This window comes from Carcharhinus amblyrhynchos, chromosome 13 (genome assembly GCF_965287045.1).
Source record: "Carcharhinus amblyrhynchos chromosome 13, sCarAmb.v2.hapA, whole genome shotgun sequence".
Classification (NCBI taxonomy): Eukaryota; Metazoa; Chordata; class Chondrichthyes; order Carcharhiniformes; family Carcharhinidae; genus Carcharhinus; species Carcharhinus amblyrhynchos.
The window spans coordinates 66528687-66542761 of NC_137336.1; the positions used below are offsets into that span (position 1 = coordinate 66528687).

At 44.7% G+C, this 14075-nt stretch overlaps 1 protein-coding gene across 3 annotated transcripts in view; it reads right to left on the reverse strand.

Annotated features, from left to right (window-relative positions):
• Window positions 1-13525: 13525 nt before the first annotated feature.
• The window catches only part of LOC145351958 (programmed cell death protein 4-like), a 35671-nt gene continuing 35121 nt past the window's right edge, over window positions 13526-14075 (reverse strand). For all 3 annotated transcript variants that reach the window (XM_080201789.1, XM_080201792.1, XM_080201790.1), the window contains exon 11: window positions 13526-13661. In XM_080201789.1, the coding sequence (XP_080057915.1) occupies window positions 13601-13661 (61 nt within the window). In that variant the 3' untranslated portion in view covers window positions 13526-13600. The remainder of the gene's footprint in view (window positions 13662-14075) is intronic.

Consider the following 14075-nt stretch of genomic DNA (forward strand, 5'->3'; position numbering starts at 1 on the left):
CGTAGGAGGGGTGGATGGGTGGATTGGAAGATGTACTGTACGGCAATGATGAGAAGACTTGTTGGCAATAAGAAAGAGTGATAGCATGAAGGGATAATGAATGGCAACCTTTGTGGGACGAACAATAAAGAAGAAAACATTGAAATCAGACACCAGGACCCTAAAAGTGTTTTCCTACTTGTAGATGTCAATTTTTACATTTTTGTTAATTACGATCAGAATTACCTTTCCCACTCATTGCTCAGTCACATTAGCAGCAAGTCTGTCCTGTGGAAACAATGTGGAGAGAAAGACAGAGATTAAGGAAATTATAAAGTGGAGATTTTATATCACACTCTGAGACAGGCAATGTGGAGATATTATATCACACAGAGAGAGGGGGAATGGGGAGATATTATATCACAGAGAAAGGGAATGAGAAGGTATATCTTAGAGATATTGTATTACCGAGAAAGAGAGGAAATGTGGAGAAATATCAAACAGAGAGAAGGAATGTGTGAAAATATATTATGAGAGAAAGGGAATGAGGAGATATATCACACTCAAATAGAGGGAATGTGGAGACATTATATCATATTGAGAATGAGATAGAGGGAATGAGGAGATATTATACCACATAGAGAGGGCTAATTGGAGATATAATATCACAGAAAGAGAGAGAGAGGGGGAACATGGAGCTATTATATCAGAGAGAGATATATCACTCAGAGAGGGAATGTGGAGATATTATGTCAGAGAGAGAGAGGGAATGTGGAGATGCATCAGAGAGAAAGAGAATGAGGAGTATTATATCACATTGAGAGGGGGAATACGGAAATATATCAAAGTGGAGCTATTATATCACTCAGAGAAAGGGAATGTGGAGATATATTACTCAGAGGGGGAGTGTGGAGATATTATATCTCACAGAGAAAGGAATGAGGAGATATATCACACAGAGTGTGGGAATGTAGAAATATATCACAGACAGTGGGAATGTGGAGATGTATCAGAGAGAAAGAGAATGAGAAGATATTATGTCACACAAAACGAGATTAAGGAAATTATAATGTGGAGATTTTATATCACACTCAGACAGGGAACGTGGAGATATATCACACAGAGAGAGAGCTGAAACACAGAGCGGCAACAATTTAAAGAGCGGGAACACAGCGTGGAGACAGTTGGGAGTTTGGGTGGTGAGGATGGCAGTTAGGGAGTTCAATGATCCTCTTGCAGAATGTGGGAGATAAGGGTCACTATTAGTGACCCTGCTGACTTCATGTGTGGGCGGTGCACCCAGCTCCAGCTCCAGCTTCTCACAGACCGCCTTAGGGAATTGGAGCTGGAACCGGATGAACTTCGGATCATTCAGGACACAGGGGGGTGATAGATAGCAGTTATCAGGAAGTAGTAACACCTAAAAACGAAGCTAGCTGGGTGACCGTCAGGAGAGAGAGGAGGGGAGGAAGCAGTCAGTGCAGGGACCCCCTGTGGTTGTTCCCCTCCAAAATAAGTATACCATTTTGGATACTGTGGGAGGGGATGACCTTCCAGGGGTAAGCCACGGTGACCAGGTCTCTGGCACGGAATCAGGCTCTGTGGCTTAGAAGGGAAAGGAGGAGAATAGGAGAGCAATAGTAGTGGGGAACTCAATGTTAGAGGCACAGACTGGCGGTTCTGTGGGCACAAACAAGACTTCATGATGGTAGTCTGCCTCCCTGGTACCAGGGTCCTGGATGTCTCTGAGTGGGTAGAAAGCATCCTAAAAAATGAGGGGAATCAGATAGACATCATTGTCCACATTGGTACAAATGTTGTAGGCAGAAAGAACAGGGAGGTCCTGCAAGAGCAATTTAGGGAGTTAGGTAGAAGGTTAAAAAGCAGGACCTCTAGGGGAGCAATCTCTGGATTGCTCCCTGTGCCACGTGCTAGTGAGGCTAAGAACAGGGAGATTGTGCAGCTGAACACGTGGCTAAAAGACTGGTGCAGGAGGGAGGGTTTCAGATTCAGATAACTGGGAAGTCTTCCGGGGAAGACTTTGTGCTATACAATAAATGGCAGAATCATCAGGTGTATAGACACACAGAGGGATCTGGGTGTGCAAGTCCTTAAAGATCCTTAAAGGTGGCAGCACAGGTGGAAAAGGTGGTGAAGAAGGCATATGGTATGCTTGTCTTTATTGGATGGGGCATAGAGTATAAAAGTTGGCATGTGATGTTGCAGTTATATAGAACGTTGGTTAGGCCACATCTGGAATACTGTGTCTAGTGCTGGTTGCCACACTACCGGAAGGACGTGGAGGCTTTGGAGAGAGTGCAGAAGAGATTTACCAGGATGTTGCCTGGTATGGAGGGTATTAGCTATGAGGTGAGATTGAACTAGGGTTCAACTAAGGTTGTTCTCCTTGGAAAGATGGAAGTTGAGGGGCGACCTAATAGAAGTTTATAAAATTATGGAGGGCATAGATAGGGTGAACAGTTGGAAGCTTTTTCCCAGCTCAGAAATGACAAATACCAGGGGATCACAAGTTCAAGGTAATGGGGGGCAAGGTTCAATACAGATATGCGGGGGACACATTTTATACAGAAGATGGTGGGGGCCTGGAATGCACTACCAATTAAGGTGGTTGAGGCAGACATGCTAGGATCATTTAAGACTTATTTAGTTAGCCACATGAACAGACTGGGAATAGGGGGATACAAATGGATGGTCTAGTTAAGAACACATGATTGGTGCAGGCTTGGAGGGCCGAAGGGCCTGTTCCTGTGCTGTATTATTCTTTGTTCTTTATATTATATCAGAGAGAGGGAATGTGGAGATATATCAGAGAGAGAGGGAATGAGGAAACTATCACACAGAGTGTGGGAATTGGAGATATTGTATTAGAGAGATAGAGAGAGGGAATGTGGAGATATTATATCACAATGAGAAAGGGGGAATGTGGAGATATTACATCACATTGAGAGAGAGCAAATATGGAGACATTACATCACAGAAAGAGAGCAAATATGGAGACATTACATCACACAGAAAGAGAAGGAATTGGAGAGGGGGAATTGGAGATATTATTATCACAGAGAGAGAGAGGGCATGTGAAGATATTATATCACACTGGGAGAGAGAATGAATGTGCAGATATATCACACTGGGAGAGAGAATGAATGTGCAGATATTATAGCACAGAGAGAGAGTCTGTTGAACCTTTGTTGCATTTCTTCTATAGCAAAGATAACCTTTTCAATCTAAGGGGAGCAAAATTGCACTCTGTGTGGTCTAACCAAGCTTCTCTACAATTGAAGCAAGACTTCACTATTCCTGTATTCAAATCCTCTTGCAATAAAGGCTAACAGTTCATTAGCCTTCCTAATAGCTTGCTACACCTGTATCAGTCTTCAGTGATTTATGGACAAGGACATCCAGGTCTTTTTTGTACATTTACACTTTCTAATTTCTTAAGTTATTAAATGCTCTATACAGCTGTTCCTCTTACCAAAGTGGATTAACTCACATTTTTCCACATTAGGACATCACGGTGGCACAGTAGATAGCACTGTTGCCTCACAGCACCAAGGAACCAGATTCAATTCTGGCCTCAGGTGACTGTGTGGAGTTTGCACATTCTTCCTGGGGGTTTCCTCCCTCACTCCAAAGATGTGTGGGTTAGGTTGATTGGCTATGCTATATTGCCCCTTACTGTTAGGAGAATTTGCCGGGTTACGTGGGTTTATGGGGATAGGGTCTGTGTGGGATTGTTGTTGGTGCAGACTCAATGGGCCATTTGGCCTCCTTTTGCATAGGGTTATTAGTAGACAATTGGGACACTCCAAAACAGGAGGATTGAGGAAAATTTGCCACCATTTATAAGGGGTAAATCATAAATCAAAACTTATCTTTCTGCTAAATGGGTGGAGAATGGAGAAATCTGAGTTATTCTAAATTAACGCCCATCCCATTCCTCTCCAAATCAGTGGCTTCACTTCCCATTCCAGAACCATTAACATTGGAATCCTCCCCATGATTTGGCCTTGGTACCTTCCTATTAGATGTTAACTTTTGACAACATCATCTGCAGATATTGAATCACCTTCTGCAAGTATATTGACAAAACCTGGCTCATCAGAATTGTTCAGTATTCAATTTCCTCCCATCAGACATTGACAAGGCTGATACCACCGCCTTTGATCTTTACCATAATCTCTATTCCACAGCCATCGATACCAAACCCCTCCACAACCTCTGACTCAGTTGAAGCCATGATGTGGAGATGCCGGTGTTGGACTGGGGTAAGCACAATAAGAAGTCTCAACACCAGGTTAAAGCCCAACAGGTTTATTTGGTAAAAGTTTTCAGAGCATCGCCCCTTCATTGTGGCTTGTGCTACCAAATAAACCGGTTGGGCTTTAACCTGGTGTGAGACTCCTTACTCAGGTTGAAGCAGCATGACCACAATTGCAGAACATTCAAACATCTAAGGCTTGGTATATATAGGGTTAATGCAGGTCTGAGTACAGTACTACCCACACAATATGTAAGGCGGGCACATGGCTCAGAGCCAGGGTCAGTTTAAAGGTGGACAGAAAGGGGTGAAGATCTAGGATGTGATTGGGGTGGGGGGTGGAGGAATTGTTCCTGTAAGCAAAACCGGGCTCAGCCCCCCGTCCCAGAGCTGGAGAAGGATTAGACTGGCTGCCTCTTTCCCGACCAGCGCAGACACGATGGGCCAAATACCGCCCGCCACCCCAGGTAGTTCCTATAGATGATGCTCAAGGCGCTACATCAGTGTAGGTGATTGTTGTTGGGGCCGTTTTCTTTTCTTGTAAGAAGGTGCAAGTAGTCCTTACTGCTAATCCCGGTATTTAAAGCGGAGTTGAACCAGTTTGAGGAGGATCTGGGGAGAAGCTGCACAGAACCATCCTGTTGCTGCTGCTGCTGACTTTGAAGCAGTTTTACCCGAAACCTCCCCAGCGGAGCCATCCCCCCGAGCACATCCACACACACACACACAGCGAAATGTTTCAAACTACATCGTGGATCTCTTCTTTCGGCTTTATCCGCAGCCAATTCGGGATCAGCTCACTAACCTGTCCCGGAATCAGCTCCAAATGTTCCCCAGAAACTCCGGCTGCCGATGTGGAAATAAGCTGCTCGGATCAGGAAGTGAAGTACCCAGAGTTGTAAAAACGAAATGGAAGGAGGCAAAGGCTCCTATGAACCTACCAGCGGCCAAGACTGAGTAACAAAGTCATTAAGGAACAGATAAAAGGAAAAGGTGACAGATAGCAAGTAAGAAGTCTGACAACACCAGGTTTAAGTCCAACCGATTTATTTGATAGTAAACTCACAAGCTTTCGAGGTTAACCCTAACTCGAAAGCTTGTGAGTTTACTATCAAATAAATCGGTTGGACTTAAACCTGGTGTTGTGAGACTTCTTACTGTGTTTACCCCAGTCCAACGCCGGCATCTCCACATCATGACTACTACAGATAGCAAGTAACAGAGGTACAGAGTGAGAAAAAAAGAGAGCCAATGTGACAATAACAAAGGAGCAGCGACACGGTGAGTGAAGTGACAGGGAGAGTGACAGTGATAAGGTAAGAACAAGTCTTTAAAATGTATTTATTAGTATCACAAGTAGGTTTACATTTATAACGCAATGAAGTTACTGTGAAAATCCCCTAGTTGCCACACTCCAACGCCTGTTCAGGTACACTGAGGGAGAATTGGCCAATGTACCTAATCAGCACACCTTTCAAACTGTGGGAGGAAACCAGAGCACCCAGAGGAAACCCACGCAGACACAGGGAGAACATGCAGACTCCACACAGTGGGAATCGATCCTGGATCCTTGGCACTGTGAGGCAGCAGTGCCAACCACTGTCACCGTGCTACCGCACAAATGAAGACAGGAATAGATAGGCTGGGCGAATGGGCCAGGAAATGGCAAATGGAATTTAATGTTGGCAAGTGCGAGGTGGTCCACTTTGGTAGGAATAATGGTAGGAAGGATTATTACTTACATGGAGAAAAACTGCAGCAGGCGACGGTGCAGCGGGACCTCGGGGTCCTTGTGCATGAGTCGCAAAAACCCAGCTTGCAGGTGCAGCAGGTGGTCAGGAAGGCGAATGGGATGCTGGCCTTCATCGCGAGGGGGATTGAATATAAAAGTAGGGAGGTCTTGCTGTGGCTGTATAGGGCATTGGTGAGGCCGCAGCTGGAGTACTGTGTGCAGTTTTGGGCGCCGTACTTACGCAAGGATATTGTGGCCTTGGAGGGAGTGCAGAGGAGGTTTACTAGGCTGATGCTGGAGTTGAGGGGGTTGAGCTATGAGGAGAGGCTGAATAGATTAGGCTTGTACTCGTTAGAGTTTAGAAGAATGAGAGGAGATCTCATTGAGACGTATAAGATGATGAATGGGATGGATAGGATAGAGGTGGAGAGACTCTTCCCACTCAGAAAGGATAGTAGGACTAGGGGGCACAGCCTCAAGATAAAGGGCGGGGGGGGGGGCGGTTTAGAAGAGTTGAGGAGGAACTTCTTCACTCAAAGGGTGGTGAATCTCTGGAATTCTCTGCCCGTTGAAGTGGTGGAGGCTGCCTCGCTAAATATTTTTAAGACACGGGTTGATGGGTTTTTGATAAGAGAGGGGATTAAGGGTTATGGGGAGAAGGCGGGAATGTGGAACTGAGCCACGACAGATCAGCCATGATCTTATTAAATGGCGGGGCAGGCTCGAAGGGCTAGTTGGCCTACTCCTACTCCTATTTCTTATGTTCTTATGAATAAGGAAGGAGTGACGAGGCAAGAGTAATAGAGAGACAGAGCAAGAGCGACAAAGGGAGATAGAGTGAAAGTGACAAAGGGGGAAAGAGAGAAACAGAGTCAGAGCAAAAGGGGAAAGACAGAGTGACAGGGAAAGACAGAGTGACAGGGAGAAACAGGAACCCGTAAGCTAACTTGGCATTTACTAGACAAGTAATTTGGTTGAAGTAATAATCAGACCAGCCATGACCATATTGAATGACCAGAGAAGGGTTGAATGACCTATTGCTACTTTGATTTAAGAATATCAGAAATAAAGTTTTACTATTTGTTGTACCGTGGGCTATATTGAGAATTACATTATGCAGAGGTAATGAGTTTGAGAGCAGAAAGTGCATCAAATCTTTGCTGTTGCATTTACCAGTTAATTGCTAAAATGTACTGCGAGCTGTGGCAACATCTTTGGAATCGGTTGCTTTATGGTTGCAGATCTTTCACAATATTATGACCAGAGAGGTTTTGTGGCATAGAGGGTAGCATCCCTACTCGAGTCAGAAACTCAAGGACTCGATTGCCAAGGAAGATGCGTTCGTAATGCGGCCAAACAGTCCAAGTATCAACCTGTAAATCCTTCCAACACATGGCAAGCGATAAGAATGGGCGACATTCCTGGTCAGCTATGTGATGGAAAGAAAGTTGGAGCCTGTACCATCAACATCCATAGCTCCAGGCTACAGCATGCATCTAAAAGTGTATGTTACACAGCAACTCAGATTCCCAGAGAATGAATCAACATCACCACCACATTCACATCATTCACGTGCAATTTCTGATCAAAATTGAATGGTGTGCATTGGAAATTGTTCAGCAAGGCAGGTTAACAATAAAAATAGCAGCAGGAGACAGCCATCCAACCACTCCAGCCTGCACTATTCAGTACAATCACAGCAGAACTTTCACTTCAATTCACTTTCTCGCACTTTTCTCATTTTCCTTTGATCTATTTATTAACATAGAACACTACAACACAAACAGGCCTTTCAGCCCACAAGTTGCGCTGATCACAACTATACCTACCAAGCCATAGAACTATCTGTAACTCCCAATCCCATTAGATCCCATATACTCATCCAGAAGTCTTTTAAAAGACCCCAGCGAGTTCGCCTCTACCACCACCGACGGCAGCCGATTCCACTCACTCAGCACCCTCTGAGTGAAAAACTTACCCCTAACATCTCTGTACTTGCTTTCCAGAACCTTAAACCTGTGTCTTCTCGTAGTGACCATTTCAGCCCTGGGAAATAGCCTCCGAGAATCCACCCTATCTATTCCTCTCAACATTTTATAAATCTCTATCAGATCGCCTCTCAACCTTTGTCTCTCCAGAAGAGACCCAGCTCCCTCAACCTATCTTCATAAGGCATACCTCCCAATCCAGGCAACATCCTTGTAAATCTCCTCTGCACCCTCTCAATAGCTTCCTGTAGTGAGGTGACCAGAACTGCGCACAGTACTCCAAGTGGGGGCTGACAAGGGTCTTATAAAGTTGCAGCATTACCTCCCGACTCCTAAACGCAATCCCTCAGTTAATGAAGGCCAGTACACCATACGCCTTCTTGACCACATCTTCCACCTGCGAGGCCGATTTAAGAGTCCTATGGACCCGGACCCCAAGATCCTTCTGCTCTTCAACATAGCTAAGACTCCTACCCTTGATGTTGTATTCCTTCATCCCATTGGTCCTGCCAAAATGGACCACTACACATTTATCCGCGTTGAAGTCCATCTACCACTTCTCCGCCCAGTCTTGCATCCTATCTATGTCACGCTGCAACTTCTGACATCCCTCCAGACTATCCACAACACCACCAACCTTCGTATCGTCGGCGAACTTACTAACCTATCCCTCCACTTCCTCATCCAGGTCATTTATGAAAATGACAAACAGCAAGGGTCCTAGAACAGATCCATGGAGCACTCCATTGGTGACCGACCTCCATGCAGAAAAAGACCCATCCACAACCATTCTCTGCCTTCTGCAGGCAAGCCAGTTCTGGATCCACAAGGCCAAAGCCCCTTGGATACCATGTCCTCCCACCTTCTCAAGAAGTCTTGCATGGGGGACCTTATCAAACGCCTTGCTGAAGTCCATGTAAACCACATCCACTGCTCTTCCTTCGTCAATGTGTTCAATCATGTTTTCAAAGAACTCAACTCGTAAGGCACGAACTGCCCTTGACAAAGCCGTGCTGACTATTTCTGATCATACTAAGCTTCTCTAAATGCTCATAAATCTTGTCCCTCAGAAGCCTCTCCATCAGCTTACCAACCACTGAGGTCACACTCACCAGTCAGTAATTTCCCAGGCTATTCCTGTTCCCTTTCTTGAAAATAGGAACCACATCCGCAATCCTCCAATCCTCCGGAAACTCTCCCGTCTCCATCAACGAAGCAAAGATCATTGCCAGGGGCTCTGCAATCACTGTTTTGAAAGAAACCCAATAACTGAACATCTGCAGCTCTTTGTGAATCTTTGGAATTCTCTTCCAACATTTGAATTGAAGAAACGTCTCCTCATCTCAGTCCCAAATCGCTGACATGTCAAAAGAATAGAATTTCTGTTCAAAATATCCTTTCCAAACTCCATTCTCAACACCAAAGGAGGCAATCTTTCACACAAAAGTAAGGGAACACAATACCTCAAATTTGCACACAACACTAAGCTGGGTGCCAGTGAGTGTTGGGAGGCTGCGAGGTGACTTGGACAAGTTGATTGAGTGGGCAAATGCAATCTAATGTGGATAAATGTGAGGTTATCTATTTCAGTGGCATAAACAGGAAAGAAGATTTCTTAAAGTGTCACCGCCATTTAGATAAAGAATCAGTCCAACATGGCCTGGGTGTCATGGTGGAACAGTCACTGACAATGCTGTATCATGCAGGTACAGCAGGCAGTGAGAAAAGCTAATGGCATGCTGGCCTTCATAGCAAGAGGATTTGAGGACAGAAGTAAGGATATCTTGCTGCAGTTATACAGGGCCTTGGCGAGGCCACACTTTGAGTATTGTGTGCATTTTTGGTCTCCTAGTCTAAGGAAGGACATTGTTGCTATTGAGGGAGTCCAGTGAAGGTTCACCAGACTAATTCATGGAATGGCATGACTTATTAAGAGAGAGACTGGATCGGCTGGGCTTGTACTCGCTGGAATTTAGAACAAGAAGGGATTTCATAGAAACATAAAATCCTGATGGGACTGGACAGGTTCATTGAATCATAGAAACCTTACAGTGCAGGAGGCCATTCAGCCCATTGAGTCTGCACTGACTATAATCCCACCCAGGCCCTCCTCCCATATGCCTACATATTTACCTGCTAATCCCTCTAACCTGCGCATCTTAGGACTCTAAGGGGCAATTTTTAGTATGGCCAATCAACCTAACCTGCACATCTTTAGATGTGGGAAGAATGTTTCTGATGTTAGAGAAGTCAAGAACTAGGGCTCACAGTATAAGAATGAGTAAGCCTACCAGGACTGAAATGAGGAACAACTTCTTCACTCAGAGTTGTGAACCTGTGGAATTATCTACCACAGAAAGCTGTTGGGGGCTGTTCATTAGATATGTTCAGGAGAGAGCTGGACATAGCCCTTGCGGCTAAAGGAATCAAGGGGTTTGTAAGGGGAAGTGGGATACTGGAAGTGCATGATCAGCTAAGATCATATTCAAAGGTGGTGCAGGCTCAAAGGGCTGAATGACCTACTGCTGCATCTATTTTTTGTGTCTCTATGTTTATGCAAGGCTTGGTCTTTTGGACAAGGTTTTAAACTAAGGTCCCACCTTCTCTTTCAGGTGAATGTAAAAGATCAGTTTTGAAGAGCAGGCAAGGTTTCCCAGATATCCTGGCCAATACTATTACAATGCAATACTCCTGGCCTTCAACACTATTATTCCCACGAAACTCATCTCCAAACTCCATGGCCTGGGCCTCGGCACTTCCCTCTGTGACTGGATCCTGAACTTCCTAACTCTCAGACCACAATCAGTAAGAATTTGCAACAACACCTCTTCCACGATAATCCTCAACACTGGTGCTCCACAAGGTTGTGTTCTCAGTCCCCTACTATACTCCTTGTTCACCTATGACTGTGCAGACAAACTCCCCACCAATTTGATTTTCAAGTTTGCTGACAGCACCACCATAGTGGGTTGGATCTCAAACAATCTGGCGAACTGGTGTGGCAGCAATAAGAACATAACATAAGAACATAAGAAATAGGAGCAGGAGTAGGCCATCTAGCCCTTCGAGCCTGCCCCGCCATTCAATATAACCTCTCCCTCAGATTCTCATCGACTCAAGGAAGTGTAAAGAAGAATATGCCACTGTCTACACCAATGGGGACGAGACAGAAAGGGTCAAGAAGTTCAAGTTTTTAGGTGTCCAGATCACCAACAACCTGTCCTGGTTCCCCAATGCCGACACTATAGCCGAGAAAGCCCACTTATGCCTCTACTTTCTCAGAAGACTAAGGAAATTTGACATGTCAGCTACGACTCACCAGTTTTTACAGATGCACCGTAGAAAGCATTCTTTCTGGTTGTATCACAGCTTGGTATGGCTCCTACTCTGCCCAAGACCACAAGAAACTACAAAAAATCGTGAATGTAGCCCAATCCATCTCACAAACCAGCCTCCCATCCACTGACTCTGTCTACACTTTCCACTGCCTCGGCAAAGCAGCCAACATAATTAAGGACCCCACGCACTCTGGACATTCTCTCTTACACCTTCTTCCTTTGGGAAAAAGATACAAAAGTCTGAGGTACATACCAACCGACTCAAGAACAGCTTCTTCTCTGCTGCTGTCAGACTTTTGAATGGACTTACTTTGCATTAAGTTGATCTTCCTCTACACCCTAGCTATGACTGTAACACTACATTCTGCACTCGCTCGTTTCCTTCTCTGTGAACAGTATGTTTTGTCTATAGGGCGCAAGAAATAATACTTTTTACTGTATGTTAATACGTGATAATAATAAATCAAATCAAAAATCAATATTTAGACCTCAACCACCAATTGTTCGGCCTTGATCACTTGGTTGTTACAGATCCTTGATGTGCAAAATCAGTTCCAGATTTCCTGCAACTGTGAATACACTTCAAAAGTATGCCATTGGCTATAAAATACTTTGGGTCATTCAGAGATCATGAAAGACACTGTCAGCTGTGTGCTTATCCATCTCTGACCCAGGACACAGGCGCTGTTAGCCTGTGTGCTTATCCATCTCCATATTCTTGCAACTCGGCTAACGTTGTCTACCTAATACGCTGCAGGAAAGGATGTCCCGAAGCATGGTACATTGGGGAGACCGTGCAGACGCTACAGCAACGGATGAATGAACATCACTCGTCAATCACCAGGCAAGACTGTTCCCTTCCTGTTGGCGAACACTTCAGTGGTCATGGGCATTTGGCCTCTGATCTTCAGGTAAGCATTCTCCAAGGTGGCCTTCACAACACACAACAGCTCAGAGTCGCTGAACAGAGACTGATAGCCAAGTTCCGCACATGAGGACGGTCTCAACAGGGATCTTGGATTCATGTCACACTATCTGTAACCCCCATGACTTGCCTGGGTTTGCTAAACCTCACTTACTGTCCTGTCTGGAGACAATACACATCTCTTTAACCTGGGCTTAATGCTCCTTCCACTCACATTGTTGGCCACTTTAAGACTTGAATAGCAGGTTAGGTGTAAAGATTCGCATTCTAATCAGTAATCTGTAAACTGTCTGTGTTGTTATATGCTCTGTCTGAGGCCAGAACTCTCCATTCGCCTGACGAGGCAAGCCCCAAAAGCTTGCGAGTTTACTATCAAATAAATCGGTTGGACTTAAACCTGGTGTTGTCAGACTTCTTACTGTGTTCACCCCAGTTCAACGCCAGCATCTCCACATCATGCTAATCCACCTCTGACCCAGGACACAGGCGCTGTTAGCCAGAGTGTTAATCCACCTCTGACTCAGGGCACAGGCATTGTTAGCTTGCATTAATCCCCCTCTGGCCCGTTGTACAGGCGTTGTTAGCCTGTATGTTAATCCACCTCTGAACCAGGGCACAGGCCCTGTTAACTTGTATGTTAATCTACCTCTGACTCTGGATACAGGCACTGTTAGCCTGTGTGCTAATCCACCTCTGATCCAGGGCACATGCTCTGCTAGCTTGTGTGTTAATCCACCTCTGACCCAGGGCAAAGGCAGTTAGTCTGTGTGCTAATCCACCTCTGACCCTGGATACAGACGCTGTTAGTCTGTGTGCTAATCCACCTCTGACCCAGGGGACAGGTCCTGTTAGCCAGAGTGTTAATCCACCTCTGCTCTCAGGGTTGTTTGGATTATAGAAATGCAGTCTCTAGTAATGAAATGCAAAACTTTTATTGTTACGTGATTATAAAGAATAAAAAAACGCCCCAAACTGCAATTATACAGTTGACTTTTCTATTCTGCAGCATGCGACAAACCAGAGTAAAATAAATCCTCAAAACAATTGTTCTTTAAAATACACTCATTCCCAACAGGAAACATTTCAAAGTTTCACAATGCACTGACCTCAGGTCAAAACCCAACTTTCAAGTGCTGACTCCCCAAGACCTGAGCACAGATCAAACTGGAGCAAGACACAGCAAAGTTCAAAAGCACATTTTTAACAAGTTTGCTGTTGTTAAAACCACAAACGGAAGGCATCCCAATTAACTGGAACCTTCCCGTCTGACTCATCTTCTGTGACCCTTGCTGCACCTCAGACATGGTGAACACTCCACTCTGCTAAGGTGCATCTTTTCCAACGTTTGTAGGCCGGATTCTACTGGGCAGCCTGCATGAGGCAGTTCCTCGTGTCCTCACTCACTGAGGCCCTGGTTTCACTGGGGAAGAAAAATAAATTTACATAAAAGGAAAACATTCAACACGGAACAAAGAAAATAACAACCTTACAGGAAATAAAAGTGCAATAAGAACAACTTGCATTTATATAATACCAATAATCCAAGGTGCTACACCAAGTGTGAAATTAAACAAATTTGATACTGGGTCTTATCTGTCTTTTCCTCAATTACTCCACATGCTAGTGAATTCCACATTCTTACCACTGGTTAAAAGATGTTTCTCCTGAATTCTTTACTTAATTTATTAGCAATCATTTTTGATTCAAGATCCCTAGTTTTAGCCACCCAATCCCTCCTTCACACGTGGATACACTTCTACATCTACCCTAAAATACTGTCAACTTTAAAAAGCCTCAACCTTCTCTTTTCTAGAGAAAAAGATGGCAAACTGAT